The sequence below is a fragment of the Chiloscyllium plagiosum genome, unplaced genomic scaffold (genome assembly GCF_037043375.1).
Source record: "Chiloscyllium plagiosum isolate Xiang-an unplaced genomic scaffold, Cpla_swu_hap1 HiC_scaffold_53X, whole genome shotgun sequence".
NCBI classification, from domain to species: domain Eukaryota; kingdom Metazoa; phylum Chordata; class Chondrichthyes; order Orectolobiformes; family Hemiscylliidae; genus Chiloscyllium; species Chiloscyllium plagiosum.
Window position 1 is genome coordinate 22,396,073 of NW_028270191.1, and position 15,884 is coordinate 22,411,956.

General features: G+C 47.7%; 1 protein-coding gene across 3 annotated transcripts in view; it reads left to right on the top strand.

Moving 5' to 3' along the window:
• LOC122543294 (acid sensing ion channel subunit 1b) overlaps positions 1–15,884 on the top strand; it is an 847,708-nt gene that overhangs the window by 692,662 nt on the left and 139,162 nt on the right. The window contains exon 1 of one of the 3 annotated variants that reach the window (XM_087985443.1): positions 11,472–12,481. The exons of the other annotated variants lie outside the window; for them this stretch is intronic. Coding sequence (XP_087841569.1) covers positions 11,918–12,481 — 564 coding nt within the window. The 5' untranslated portion in view covers positions 11,472–11,917. Of the gene's footprint in view, positions 1–11,471; positions 12,482–15,884 lie in introns of those variants that run through there. 3 annotated transcript variants of the gene reach the window in all.

Here is a 15,884-nt window from a genome sequence, read left to right on the forward strand (position 1 = left end):
GGATTGGCTATGCTAAATTGTCCCATAGTGCCCAGGGATATGCAGGTTAGGGTGGATTGGCCATGCTAAATTGTCTCATAATGTCCAGGGATGTGTAGGTTAGGGTGGATTGGCAAAGGGAAATTGACTATAGTGTGTAGGCTAGGTGGGTTAGCCATGTGGGGTTATGGGGACGCTCTTCGGAGGATTGGCGCAGACTCCAAGGGGGCGAACGGCCTACATCAGCACTGTCAGGATTCTATGAAATTCTTAACAGTTTATTTACCAACAGGGTGCAAACCAGAGAGTGGGAAGCCTGTGGAATTCTCTGCCGCAGAAAGCGTTTGAGGCCAAATCTATACTTCTGTAATACTGTGGGTGAAAAATGAAACAGGAGACTGCTGGAAACACTCAGCAGGCCTGGCAGCATCTGGGCAGAGGGGGAAAAACACGAGAGTGAATGTATCGAGTCAATGACCTTTCTGACCATCTGACCGAAGGTGAGCTCTGCCTGTCTTGGCTCAGGCACTTTCCGTGCAGCTTTCATTTCTCTTCCTATCAGAGCACTGCTCCTGTAGCCAGGAGATGGTGCTGCAGCCCTTCTGTGGGGCCAGTTGTGGACTTGCAGAACACGAACCTCCCACGTGATGGAGTTTAATCCAGACAAATTGTCATCAGCATTCCTTTACCATTTCAACACCCCCACCCCCACCTCATTCACCTGAAACATATACCTGTGCCATTCAAGTAATCTGTCCTGACATTATCCTGCCTGTTGGTGTTCAATACTAGAATTTGCTGCTCCCCTAGCCATACTGTTCCAGTACAATTCCAACAATGGCATCTACCTGTCAATGTGGACATTTTCCCAGGTACGTCCTGTACACAAAAAACAGGATAAATCCAACAGCAGACAATATCTTCACTGTCGCTGAGTCAAAATCCTGGAATTCCCTTCCGAACAGCACTGTGGGTTTCCCATAATTCCCAGGGATGACTAACCTGACCAGTAATGTCAATCTTCTGAGAATGAAGTTGTCGAAATGACATCTTTAAGGCCCAATGACTTTAACCTAGTGACGCCCATTCTGTGAATGAACAATAACAAGCTAGCAATAATAGAGACCTTTCCTTCTTGCTGTGAATGCTGGGATACTTGTCCCTCCATTGCTACCACTTTCACTGACTCTATCCAACAGATTGACGCCAACAAACAGTGGGATTTGAGATGGCACACTGAATCAATTTAGGGGGCATGCTATTCTCTAAGCAATTGCTGGTGATACAAGCAAGCAAACGCATTGTGCATTTTGACAATGTCTGTTAGAGCAGAGATGTGAATCCACTCCCTTTCTGCCTTTGCTAAGGTAACGTACAAAGAAGCTGGATGCAGATGTCCTACAGCTGGTCTGCTGACAACACTCCGTGCCATTTCTGTCTCCCTCACATTTCCAGGCAGTGCCTTCCGTGCCCTAACTACTCGCTGGGGGAATTTTTTTTTCCTTACTTTGTCTGCACATTACTTTTAAGTGTGGGGTGTTCAGGGATTAGGGCCACTGGGGGCAGGAAGGTCATATGATGGGAATATGTTGAGCCGGAGTAGGCAACAAGTGAAGTCACCGGTGTGCAAAAGTTCAATTAAGCTTGTTTCTTTGAAAGTGAGGGACCACAGCAAAACTGTTCAGTGCTTTGTTTCGTTTAATAACCCTGAATTCCATATTCATCATCCCTTTAGTGTGGAAAGAACCACAAATAGCATCAAATCACCGTTCAAGCTCAATTTCAGCATTCACTGAAGGGGTTCCCCAGCTGTGAGCCGGCTTGGCAGCTGCCGGAAACAGCTGCAGAATTCCGACAGCGATTCCGCTGGGATTGTGTCGAAATCAAAGGGTGATTCCTTTCTGGGGTACAACCTGCAACCCCCAACCTCAGTCGGTCATTCAGTGGAGCGCGTCTACTCCAGTCACGTTTAAAATTCGACACAGCCACATAGCCAAAGCGCTCATGTGTTTTTCAACTGCGTCAGACATTTCGTCAAAGAAAACCCAACGCTTACCCACGTTCCTGCCAACCGACTTGATTGAAGAAGGATTGCAATTGCGCGCAACTGAAGGCAACTGTTCACTTCCTCGTGCCCGTAGGACCAAGGCTGGCCACCTCACTGATGCCTGCCATATTCCCTTAACATTGTTCAGATGGCAGCGCCAATAGCTGGTATAGCTGCCAGGGACTTCAAGGTGTTGGAGAAGGATATGAGAGCTTGGAGTAAGGACACTGCCAAGGTACCGAAGAATAAATGTGCAAACGATGGTATGTGGTATGCTTTCCTTTATTGGACAGAGCATTGACTATGGGAGTTGGGAGGTCATGTTGCAGCCGTACTGGACATCGGTGAGGCCACTTTTGGAATACTGGGTGCAGTTCTGGTCTCCCTCCTATCAGAAGGGATGTTGTGAAACTTGAAAGGGTTCAGAAAAGGTTGACAAGGATGTTACCAGGGTTGGAGGATTTGAGCTACAGGGAGAGGCTGAACAGGCTGGGGCTGTTTTCCCTAGAGCGTTGGAGGTTGAGGGGTGACCTTATAGAGGTTTATAAAATCATGAGGGGCATTGGTAGGATAAATAGACATGGTCTTTTCCCTGGGTTGGGGGAGTCCAGAACTAGACGGCATAGGTTTAAGGTGAGAGGGGAAAGATATAAAAGGGACCTAAGGGGCAACTTTTTCACAGAGAGGGTGGTGCGTGTATGGAATGAGCTGCCAGAGGAAGTGGTGGAGTCTGGTACAATTACAACATTTAAAAGGCATCTGGATGGGTATATCATTAGGAAGGGTTTAGAGGGATATGGGCCAAATGCTGGCAAATAGATGAGATTAATTTCAGATATCTGGTCAGCATGGAAGAGTTGGACCGAAGGGTCTGTTTTCATGCTGTACGTCTCTATAACTCTATGTAGCCTCCATTCAAAGACCAAATTGGAAAGGACGTCAATGAAATTTGCCTGAATCAAACAATCAATACAGTGTGGATGCAGGCCATTCATCCCATCAAGTCCACACTGACCCCAGGAAGAGTATCCCACCCATACCTTATCCTGTAATTCCCATGGCTAATCCACCTAGCCTGCACATCCCTGGTCAATTTAGCATGGCCAATCCACCTGACCTGTACACCTTTGGACTATGGGAGGAAACCGGAGCACCCAGAGGAAACCCATGCAGACGCGAGGAGAATGTGCAAACTCCGCAGTCACCTGAGGCTGGAATCAAACCTGGGTCTCTGGTGCCGTGCAGCAGCAGTGCTAACCACTGAGCCGCCCATGAACCATCAGTTCTCAGGAAACCATCGGAACCTCCGCCCTGAATCAAGAAAATGAAGCATTGTGGGCCTCAAAGCCATCCACAAACTGCATTTCAGGTTTCTGAGTTTTGTAACCGTGGGTTACAATGGAGCATCAACAAAAGAACAGCTCCACATTGCACTGGGAATGTGGAAGAGGCACCCACGAATTTTGACGTGGCACCAGCCAATGTTGACGTGGCGAGCAACATTGCAGTGGAAGCAGTGTTCGTGATGGCAACAGACTGGGGTCACAGTTATGTTGCTCTGTGTGTCCGACAGAGGAAGAGAAAAACTATCCCACACCCACAATTCCCCGAAGCTGCTAATATTGACATTCACGATACACGGTGGCTCAGTGGTTAGCACTGCTGCCTCACAGCACCAGGGACCCAGGTTCAATTCCAACCTCGGGCGACTGTCTGTGTGGATTTTGCACGTTTTCCCCATGTCTGTGGGGGTTTCCTCTGGGTGCTCCGGTTTCTTCCCATAGTCCAAAGATGTGCAGGTCAGGTGAATTGGCCATGCTAAATTGCCTGTAGTGTTCAGGGATGTGTAGGTTAAGTGCATTAGTCAGGGGTAAATGCAAAGTGATAGGGGAATGGGTCTGGGTGGGTTACTCTTCAGAGGGTCTGTGTGACTAATTGGGCTACATGGCCTGTTTCCACACTGTGGGGATTCTAAATGCAGGGTGGATGGCTGAAGGTGGCCTAAAAACATGGCTGAGGAAAGTTTGGAGTTTCCAAACAGGAAGATTATGGAGATAGAATGGCCTCCTCATTTCAACATAGGCAAATCACACCTTGTTACTAAGACAACAGCCTCTGATTGAATTCATCCACAACTCCCTTAGGGAGGGAATTCCAGGATTTCAACCCAATGAAACTGAAGGAACAGCGATATATTTCCAAGTCAGGATGGAGAGTGGCTTGGAGGGAAACTTGCAGGGGGTGGTGTTCCCATGTATCTGCTGCCCTTGTCCTTCGAGATGGAAGTGGTTGTAGGTTTGGAAGGTGCTGTCTGAAAATCTTCTGTCAATTCCTGCAGTGCATCTTGTAGATAGTGCACACTGCTGCTACTGAGTGTTGGTGATGGAGGGAGGGGGTGCTTGTGAATGTGGTGCCAATCAAGCGGGAGCTGCTTTGTCCTGGAAGTTGTTGAGCTTCTTGAGTCTTGTTGGAGCTGCCCCCATCCAGGCAAGTGAGGAGTATTCCATCACACTCCTGACTTGGGCCTTGTAGATGGTGAACATGCTTTGGGGGGTGGGGGGTGGATTCAGAAGGTGAGTTACTCACCGCCGTATTCCCAACGTCTCACCTGCTCTTGTAGCCACTATGTTTATGTGGCAAGTCCAGTTAAGTTTTTGATCACTGTACAATCATTGATGAACATCCCTATTTCTGACCTTATGATGGAGGGAAGGTCATTGATGAAGCAGCTGAAGATGGTTGGGCCTAGGACACTACCCTGAGGAACTCCTGCAGAGATGTCCTGGAGCTGAGATGACTGTCTTCCAACAACCACAACCATCCTCCTATGTGTCAGGTAGGACTCTAACCAGTGGGGAGTTTGTCCCCCGATTCCATTAATTCCAGTTTTGCTCGGGCTCCTTGATGCCACACTCGGTTGAATGCGGTCTTGGTGTCAAGGGCTGTCCCTCTCCACTCCCCCCTGGAATTCAGCTCTTTTGTCCATGTTTGAACCAGGGCTGTAATGAGGTCAGGAGCTGAGTGACCCCGGTGGAACCCAAACTGGGTGTCACTGAGCAGGTTATTGCTGAGCAGGTGCTGCTTGATAGCACTGTGGATGGCACCTTCCATCATTTTACTGATGATCGAGAGTAGACTGATGCGGTGGTAATTGGTCAGGTTGGATTTGTCCTGCTTTGTGTGTACAGGACAAACCTGGGCAATTTTCCCCATTGTCGGGTAGATGCCAGTGTTGTAACTGTACTGGAACAGCTTGGCTAGGGGAGCGGCAAGGTCTGAAGCACAAGTCTTCAGTACTATTGCTGGAATTCTTTCAGGGCTCACAGCCTTTGCAGTTTCCAGTATCTCCAACCATTTGTTAATATCACATGGAGTGAATCGAATTGGCTAAAGACTGGTATCTGTGATTCTGGGGACCACTGGAGGAGGCTGAGATGAATCACCCACTGTCATATAAGAAACACGGTTCGGGACAAAAAAACTGCAGATACTGGAATCCAAGGTAGACAAGCAGGAGGCCAGAAGAACACAGCAAGCCAGGCAGCATCAGGAGGTAGACAAGTCGATGTTTCAGGTGTTACCCTTCTTCAGTCCTGAAGTACAAAGAAGAAAGAAAATTACAGCACAGGAACAGGCCCTTCGGCCCTCCAAGCCTGCGCTGATCCAGATCCTCTAGCTAAATCTGTTGCCTATATTCTAAGGATCTGTATCCCTCTGCTCCCTGCCCATTCATGTATCTGTCTAGGTACGTCTTAAATGATGCTATCGTGCCCACCTCTGCTGGCATCGTGTTCCAGGTACCCACTACCCTCTGCGTAAAGAACGTTCCATGCATATATCCCTTAGACTTTTCCCCTGTCACCTTGAACTCATGACCCCTAGTAACTGAATCCCCCACTCTGGGAAAAAGCTTCTTGCTATCCACCCGGTCTCAACCTTTCATGACTTTGAAGGCCACAATCAGGTCCCCCCTCAACCTCCGTCTTTCTAATGAAAATAATCCGAATCTACTCAACCTCTCCTCATAGCTAGTGCCCTCCATACCAGGCAACATCCTGGTGAACCTCCTCTGCACCCTCTCCAAAGCATCCACATCCTTTTGGTAATGTGGTGACCAGAACTGTACGCAGTATTCTAAATGTGGCCGAACCAAAGTTCTATACAACTTTAACATGACCTGCCAATTCTTGTACTCAATACACCGTTCGATGAAGGAAAGCATGCCGTATGCCTTCTTGACCACTCTATTGACCTGTGTTGCCACCTTCAGGGTATGATGGACCTGAACACCCAGATCTCTCTGTACATCAATTTTCCCTAGGACTTTTCCATTTACTGTATAGTTCACTCTTGAATTGGATTTTCCAAAATGCATTATCTTTCATTTGCCAGAATTGAATTCCATCTGTCATTTCTCTACCCAACTCTCCAATCTATCTATATTCTGCTGTATTCTCTAACAGTACCCTTCACTATCTGCTACTCCACTAATCTTAATGTCATTGGCAAACTTGCTAATCTGACCACCTATACCTTCCTCCAAATCATCTATGATATCCCAAACAACAGTGGTCCCAGCACGGATCCCTGTGGAACACCACTGGTCATAGTTCTCCATTTTGAGAAACTTCCTTCCACTACTCCTCTCTGTGTCCTGTTTCCCAGCCAGTTCTCTATCCATCTCGCTAGAACACCCTGGACCCCATGCGACTTCACTTTCTCTATCAGCTTACCATGGGGAACCTTGTCAAACGCCTTACTAAAATTCATGTGTATGACATCTACAGCCTTTCCCTCATCAATCAACTTTGTCACTTCCTCAAAGAGTTCTATTAAGTTGGTAAGGCATGACCTTCCCTACAAAACCACTAATAGGCCCATTTTCTTCCAAATGGGAATGGATCTTATCCCTCAGTATCTTCTCCAGCAACTTCCCTACCACTGATGTCAGGCTCACCGGTGTATAATTACCTGGATTATCCCACCTTATTGTTACCCTTCTTAAACAAGGCGACAACATTAACAATTCTCCAGTCCTCCAGCACCTCACCCATGTTCAAGGGTACTGCAAAGATATCTGTTAAGGCCCCAGATCCCAAGGGCAAGAAGAGTTACACCTGAAATGTCGACTTCTCCACCTCCTGATGCTGTCTAGCTTGCTGTGTTCTTCCAGCCTCCTGTGTGTCTACCTTGTAAGAAACACCACAGCTAGTGCACGCATGGGGCTGGGCAGTTCTGCAAGTAATCCTTATTCATTTACATATTGTTGCCATGGTACAGCTCTGAGCTTGGTTACTTCATCTTGATAGACCCTGGGAAGGCGCACCGCAAACGGTCCCAAGATCCAGGGTTATGTCTGCCAAGCAGGCCATCAGTGCCATCCACAAGTCTGCCAGTAAAACCTGTCAGTTGTTGCACCTTTACCTGAAGGCAGTTGCAATACAGGGACTCACTGCTGACTCCCCTTAACCTGGAGTTGCCTGTATGAGTAGTTGAGGTTAGCGGGAGTGTTTGGAAAGGCCACTGTATGTTCCAAGGTCCAGGACTATGTGCTGAAGCTTGGGGCAGCTGCTGCTAAGGTGTGGTGGGGAAAGACCACTATGTAAAGTCTTTCTGCTAAAGAGTAACAGGGGTCCATTCAATAATTGGGCCCTGCTGATCCTTCAGCTAAATGCCAAGACATTGACTGTAAATATAGAGAGTGGTGAACGTCAAAGACTTAATTTATTCTCTAAGTAAAGAGAGTATAGATATGAATGCCTCCATTAACTGTACAGGTAGTAAAGGTTTCTTTCTACCAATAAAGTATATTTTTGCAATAAATAAAAAAAAGTTGGAATGACCACTGTTTAAGGTCTTTATGCCAAAGTATAAAGGGCCTGATAACTGAATGGACCCCCACTTGCTGCCTGAAGTGTATGTGAATATAGTTCTGTCTAAGTAAGAAATGCTTTGGGGTGTTTTGTTTTGCAACAGCAGGGAATATCAAATTCCAACGTTTGTTTGTTCTTCATTTGCAAAGGCTGTACAGCACTGTCTCAGTAATTGTGTATGTACATAAAGGTATTTTTATGAAGACAGTATACTTTTTTCAAGAACTAAGGAGGCCCTCCCACCTACCATTCCAGTTCCTTCATTCCATTTGATCATGGCTGTTCTATATCTTGACCCCATTGAGATGCCTTGCCTCTGTAGCCGTCTTAAAAGCCTTCTCTCGGGAAAAATCGATTACAACTTTGACATTTTCAACCGGTCCCCAGCACCAACAGCTTTACTTGGGGGCAGTGTGTATCTCCAGATTTCCATGACCTACTGAGAGGAACTACTTCCTGGTCATCACCCCGGAATGACTTGGCTCTAATTTTGAGAGTTTAACCGCACACACCCAACTCACCACGCCCAGCCTTTTGATATGTTGAATTGTTAAAACCATATAAGTAGCATCTTGATTGTAGGTGTTCTCTGAGCGAGGTCCTCCCCTTCACCCATAAGCGTAGCCTTGCCCCACTGTGGCGCTTGGCAAAAGCCCAGGCTTAGACCCTGGTCTGTCGGAGATTGTTGGTACAGCTGTTGCTATGCGAATATTGACCATGATGCTCTTGGGCTCAGGAGAGGCCTAATCGCCAGGCTCGAGTGAAGAGCAAGAAGAGTTGCTGAGCTGCAGAAAGTGTGCAGGTATGGAATTTTATTGACGGTGGGAACTTCGGGCGAATTTTGGTCTGGCAAGGAAGGAACGTTGGTATCAGAAGCCAAAATTGCTGGAAAAGTTCAGCAGATCTGGCAACATTTGTGGAGAGAAATCAGAGTTAATGTTTGGGGTCCAGTGACCCTTCCTCAGAACTGATGGTAGCTCGGATAAAGTTGGTTTCTACACAGAAGATAGGGTGCGGGGGTAAGGAATAAACAATGACTAGAGATAGAGCTCAGCACGAGAGAAGACCAGTTGGACAGACTGTCACAAAGCTGGTCCTTTTTTTCTAAAAGCTGTTCCTTTTCTCAAGGATACTGCATCCTTGATGTTTTTTCAGATGGGTCGTAAAACGCTCTGGCCTCCAAAACGGCTGGGTTTGGTACGGAGATGAAAGACCTTTTTGTTTATATGTAAACAGATGAGACTTTAGACCAAAGCTTAATGTTTAGAAGTGACCTGTATAATGAAAGGGGAGTGGTCAGTCTGAGAAACTGGAACTTTAGTTAGGGAGTTCAGCAGTGGGCTGTGTGGAAACAGGCTGCTAGGTTCTCTCTTCTTCTGCCCTTCTAACTTCAATCCGTAAGCCTTTGTTTCATTTTTATTGTGTTTAAGGGGATTTGTTTATTGGGACTGTTGTGTATATTCAGAACAGCATATTTAAGTCTAGTTTGGGATAGTCTGAGTTCTGTAGGTGTTCTTTATTCTGTTCTCTGTGTTTCATTACGTAATTTTGTGAATACGTTTTTGTCTGTTTTAAAACCTGGTAGTCAACCTTGTTGACTTACGCTGGGTAATTTTCACAGTACACTTACCGAAACAAATTGGGCTGCCTGCTTAAGAATGTTTTGAGTGGTCTGGTTTAGTCTATACCAAGACAAAGGAGTGGATAATGGTCAGTCTAGGAGAATGAATAGCTGCTCATGGGGACTGTTAATGGATAACAATGGGTAATGTGTAATAGCAGACCATGTGATAACAAGGCCTGGTGTGTGTGGTATGAGGGCTCGGTCATGGGGGAGTTCAGGCTCTAAAGTTGTTGAACCAGTATTGAATCTGGAGAGTTGCAGGGTTCCCAAGTGGACAATGAGGTGTTGTTCTTCCAGCTTGCACTGAGCTTTGCCGGAACACTGGAGATGTTGACCAGGGAATAGGGTGGTATGTTAAAGTAACAGGCAACTGGAGGCTCAGGGTCTTTTTGCAGGCAGAACGTAGATGTTCTGCGAAATGGTCACACAGTCGACGTTTCATTCCCCAACGCAGAGAAGACCACATTGTGATCAGCGAATGCAATAGACCAGATTGTGGAAAATGCAGATAAAGTGCTGCTTCACCTGAAACATGTGTTTGGGCCCTTGGATACGGAGGAGGGAGGAGGTAAATGGGCAAGTGTTGCACCTTTAGCGATTGCAGGGGAAGGTGCCGTGGGATTGTGGAGGGATGTTGGGAGTGAAGAAAGAGTAGACCAGGATGTCCCAGAGTGAACGGTCCCTGTGAAAGGTGGACATGGAAGGGAGGGGACCATGTGTCTGGTGGTAGCATCTTGCTGGCATCTGGCAGAAATGGCTGCTCATGATCCTCTGGATGCAGATGCTGGTGGGATGGTAAGTAAGGACAAGGAGGAAGGAAGAGGGAGAGTGAGAGCCGAAGTACAGACATGGATCGGACCCGGTTGAGGGCCTTGTCGACAATGGTGCTGGAGAATCCTCGGTTGAGGAATAAGGTGGACATTTCAAAGCTCCCTTGTCGAAGTTGGCGTCATCAGAACAAATGGGATGGAGACAGAGGAACTGGGAGAATGGAATGGATTCTTTACAGGAAACAGGGTGCGAGGATGTACAGTCCAAGTAGCTGGGGGAGCCGGTGGGTTTGGAGCAGATATTGGTGGCCAGCCTATCCTCAGAAATGGAAACAGAGATGCCGAGGAAGGGAAAGGAGGAGTCAGAGATGGACCTGGGGAAAGTGAGAGCGAGGTGGAAATTGGAAGCGACATTAATAAACGTTTCAGATTCTGGATGAGAGAGGGAAGCAGCACCAATTATGTCATCAATGTACCGGAGAAAGAGTTGTGGAGGAGAGGGCCAGAATAGGACTGGAACAAGGAATGTTCCACCTGCCCCAGAAAGGGACAGACATACCTGGGGACCCACGCGGATACCCATGGCCACCCCTCTGACCTGGAGTGGGAGGAGTTCAGGTGAGAAGGAAAGTTAAAGTTTGCCCTTAAGGCAGGCTAACTGAGGAAAGGGTGTGGGGAAACAAAACCCTCATAAGTTCCTCAGAGTGATTCTGCCTGTCACATTGAAATCAGGACCACCGTGAGAGGGTCACGGGACAGGCGGAAATCAGTGCCAAGAGACATTGGCTCCACAAGCCTGGCACTTGCTCACTAAGAGGCACTGCATGAGGTGGGCAGTCTGTGCCATGCTGGGACCAGAGGGTTAAACATGGGCTGGAATACGTGGAGCTCCAGTCGCAGTCGACTGGCCCTGTTCTGACAAAATAGTGGCTTAGGCAAGGACAGGAAGGAAAGTGTTAAATGCTGCTGTTCATGTACACTTAGTCACTCAAGTTAATTTCAGTGGCTTTTTTTAAACTGGTGAGCTTTAGTCACTGTTTATATGGTAAGGTCTGTCACTGGCACACCCTGTCATCCAAGCACCCCCCCCCCCCCAACTAGCTCTGGGCAGCATCTGAGCTCCCTTGAAAAGGCTGGGTGCCCGTTCCCCTGCTCGCCCGCTGCTCTGTCTCCCCAGTGCTAGTGCAGAACTTGGTTGACAGAGGGAGCTGCTCTCCCTGCTGCTTTTGTTTTTATCTCTTGCTTTCCTGCTTGTTGCTATCCTGTCTCTTCCTGAGACCAGTGGATTTATGAGTGGCATCTCTCAGGAGTAGGCGAGGGACAAGCCCAGAGAGCAGGGCAGGATGGGTCTCTCTGCCACACACCTTTAGGAGAGGGCAAAGAAGCTGAACCCTTCTGTGAGGGGGCTTTTCACCCACTCTGTGTAACTCAGCTGCAGCCTGGTTTCAGTTTGCAGCAATCTGGAGGAGGATGCATGCAGCGTGGATGTTGCCAGAGAAGCCAGCAAGTGCTCTTTCTCTCTCTCTCTCTGTCATATTTGCTCATCAAAGGAGCCACGGCGATTTCTGACAGGGTTTGAAATGATGGCCGGGGTCATCTGCAGCTAGGGTGAAGCAGGGTAATTATGGGCCTCGGTTCCAAGGGTGACCATCCCCTGAATGAAGTCACCCAGCCTTCCCTGGAGCGCTGCAAGTTCCACGGCGTCAGGCACATAGTCGGCAGGAGGCTGTCCCACCAACGGCGGTTGCTATGGCTCCTGGCCTTCCTGGTGTCGCTGGGGCTTCTCTGCACGTGGTCTTCCAACAGGATCCGGTACCTGCACTCCAGGCCGGTCCACACCAAGCTGCACATGATCTGGGCCAAGAACCTCTCGTTCCCCGCCGTCACCATCTGCAACAACAACATGCTGATCCTCCGCAGGATGACCAAGTCGGACGTCTACCTGACCGGCCGTTGGCTCGGCCTCCTGGACGAGAGGCGGAGCGTGAAGCCCAGGGCGCGGGAGATCCTCCAGGACAAGGGCTGGAAGTGGTTGGAGAAGTTGCTGGACTTCTCGCACTTCCTGCCGCCCCGAGCCCCGGAGAACGTCATGTTCAAACTTCTCAACCGCCTGGGTCACCAGATCGAAGAGATGGTGCTCGCCTGCAGGTTTCGGGGGCGGCTGTGTGGCCCGCAGAATTTCACCACAGTGAGTGCCTTCTGTAGTTCTTGAAGGGGTGTGTGTGTGTGTGTGAGTTTGATTGTGAGTGTGTGTGACTGCGTGAGATTGTGTGTGTGTGAGTTTGATTGTGAGTGTGTGTGACTGCGTGAGATTGTGTGTGTGTGTGGGTGAGTTTGATTGTGAGTGTGTGTGACTGCGTGAGATTGTGTGTGTGTGAGTTTGATTGTGTGTGTGTGTGACAGCATGAGATTGTATGTGTGTGAGTTTGATTGTGAGTGTGTGTGACTGCGTGAGATTGTGTGTGTGTGTGTGAGTTTGATTGCGAGTGATTGTGTGTGTGTGAGTTTGATTGTGTGTGTGACTGCGTGAGATTGTGTGTGTGAGAGAGTTTGATTATGAGTGTGTGTGACTGCGTGAGATTGTGTGTGAGTGTGTGTGACTGCGTGGGATTGTGTGTGCGTGTGAGTTTGATTGCGAGTGTGTGTGACAGCGTGAGAGTGTGTGTGTGAGTTTGATTGTGAGTGTGTGGCTGCGTGAGATTGTGTGTGAGTTTGATTGCGAGTGTGTGACTGCGTGAGATTGTGTGTGAGTTTGATTCTGTGTGTGTGTGACTGCGTGAGATTGTGTGTGTGTGAGTTTGATTGTGTGTGACTGCGTGAGATTGTGTGTGTGTGACTGCGTGAGATTGTGTGTGTGTGAGTTTGATTGTGATTGTGTGTGACAGCATGAGATTGTGTGTGTGTGAGTGTGAGTTTGATTGCGAGTGTGTGTGACAGCGTGAGATTGTGTGTGTGTGTGTGAGTTTGATTGTGAGTGTGTGACTGCGTGAGATTGTGTGTGAGTTTGATTGTGAGTGTGTGTGACTGCGTGAGATTGTGTGTGTGTGTGAGTTTGATTGTGAGTGTGTGTGACTGCATGAGATTGTGTGTGTGTGTTTGATTATGAGTGTGTGTGACTGCGTGAGATTGTGTGTGTGTGTGTGTGAGTTTGATTGCGAGTGTGTGTGACAGCGTGAGATTGTGTGTGAGTTTGATTGTGAGTGTGTGACTGCGTGAGATTGTGTGTGAGTTTGATTGCGAGTGTGTGACTGCGTGAGATTGTGTGTGTGAGTTTGATTGTGAGTGTGTGTGACTGCGTGAGATTGTGTGTGTGAGTTTGATTGTGAGTGTGTGTGGCTGCGTGAGATTGTGTGTGTGTGTGAGTTTGATTGTGAGTATGTGTGACTGCGTGAGATTGTGTATCTGTGTGTGAGTTTGATTGTGAGTGTGTGACTGCGTGAGATTGTGTGTGCGTGAGTTTGATTGTGAGTGTGTGTGACTGCGTGAGATTGTGTGTGTGTGTGAGTTTGATTGCGAGTGTGTGACTGCGTGAGATTGTGTGTGTGAGTTTGATTGTGAGTGTGTGTGACTGCGTGAGATTGTGTGTGTGAGTTTGATTGTGAGTGTGTGTGGCTGCGTGAGATTGTGTGTGTGTGTGAGTTTGATTGTGAGTATGTGTGACTGCGTGAGATTGTGTATCTGTGTGTGAGTTTGATTGTGAGTGTGTGACTGCGTGAGATTGTGTGTGCGTGAGTTTGATTGTGAGTGTGTGTGACTGCGTGAGATTGTGTGTGTGTGTGAGTTTGATTGCGAGTGTGTGACAGCGTGAGATTGTGTGTGTGGGTTTGATTGTGAGTATGTGACTGCGTGAGATTGTGTGTGAGTTTGATTGCGAGTGTGTGACTGCGTGAGATTGTGTGTGTGAGTTTGATTGTGAGTGTGTGTGACTGTGTGAGATTGTGTGCGTGAGTTTGATTGTGAGTGTGTGTGACAGCGTGAGATTGTGTGTGTGTGTGTGTGAGTTTGATTGTGAGTATGTGTGACTGCGTGAGATTGTGTGTGTGAGTTTGATTGTAAATGTGTGTGACTGCGTGAGATTGTGTGTGAGTTTGATTGTGAGTGTGTGTGACCGCGTGAGATTGTGTGTGTGTGCATGAGTTTGATTGTGAATGTGTGTAACAGCGTGAGATTGTGTGTGTGAGTTTGATTGTGAGTGTGTGTGGCTGCGTGAGATTGTGTGTGTGTGTGAGTTTAATTATGAGTGTGTGTGACTGCGTGAGATTGTGTGAGTGTGAGTTTGATTATGAGTGTGTGTGACTGCGTGAGATTGTGTGTGCGTGTGAATTTGATTGCGAGTGTGTGTGGCAGCGTGAGATTTTGTGTGTGTGTGAGTTTGATTGTGAGTGTGTGACTGCGTGAGATTGTGTGTGAGTTTGATTGCGAGTGTGTGACTGCGTGAGATTGTGTGTGTGAGTTTGATTGTGAGTGTGTGTGACTGCGTGAGATTGTGTGTGTGTGAGTTTGATTGTGAGTGTGTCTGACAGCATGAGATTGTGTGTGTGTGTGTGTGAGTTTGATTGCGAGTGTGTGTGACAGCGTGAGATTGTGTGTGAGTTTGATTGTGACTGTGTGACTGCGTGAGATTGTGTGTGAGTTTGATTGCGAGTGTGTGACTGCGTGAGATTGTGTGTGTGAGTTTGATTGTGAGTGTGTGTGACTGTGTGAGATTGTGTGTGTGTGAGTTTGATTGTGTGTGACTGCGTGAGATTGTGTGTGTGTGACTGCGTGAGATTGTGTGTGTGTGAGTTTGATTGTGATTGTGTGTGACAGCATGAGATTGTGTGTGTGTGAGTGTGAGTTTGATTGCGAGTGTGTGTGACAGCGTGAGATTGTGTGTGTGTGTGAGTTTGATTGTGAGTGTGTGACTGCGTGAGATTGTGTGTGAGTTTGATTGTGAGTGTGTGTGACTGCGTGAGATTGTGTGTGTGTGTGAGTTTGATTGTGAGTGTGTGTGACTGCATGAGATTGTGTGTGTGTGTTTGATTATGAGTGTGTGTGACTGCGTGAGATTGTGTGTGTGTGTGTGTGAGTTTGATTGCGAGTGTGTGTGACAGCGTGAGATTGTGTGTGAGTTTGATTGTGAGTGTGTGACTGCGTGAGATTGTGTGTGAGTTTGATTGCGAGTGTGTGACTGCGTGAGATTGTGTGTGTGAGTTTGATTGTGAGTGTGTGTGACTGCGTGAGATTGTGTGTGTGAGTTTGATTGTGAGTGTGTGTGGCTGCGTGAGATTGTGTGTGTGTGTGAGTTTGATTGTGAGTATGTGTGACTGCGTGAGATTGTGTATCTGTGTGTGAGTTTGATTGTGAGTGTGTGACTGCGTGAGATTGTGTGTGCGTGAGTTTGATTGTGAGTGTGTGTGACTGCGTGAGATTGTGTGTGTGTGTGAGTTTGATTGCGAGTGTGTGACTGCGTGAGATTGTGTGTGTGAGTTTGATTGTGAGTGTGTGTGACTGCGTGAGATTGTGTGTGTGAGTTTGATTGTGAGTGTGTGTGGCTGCGTGAGATTGTGTGTGTGTGTGAGTTTGATTGTGAGTATGTGTGACTGCGTGAG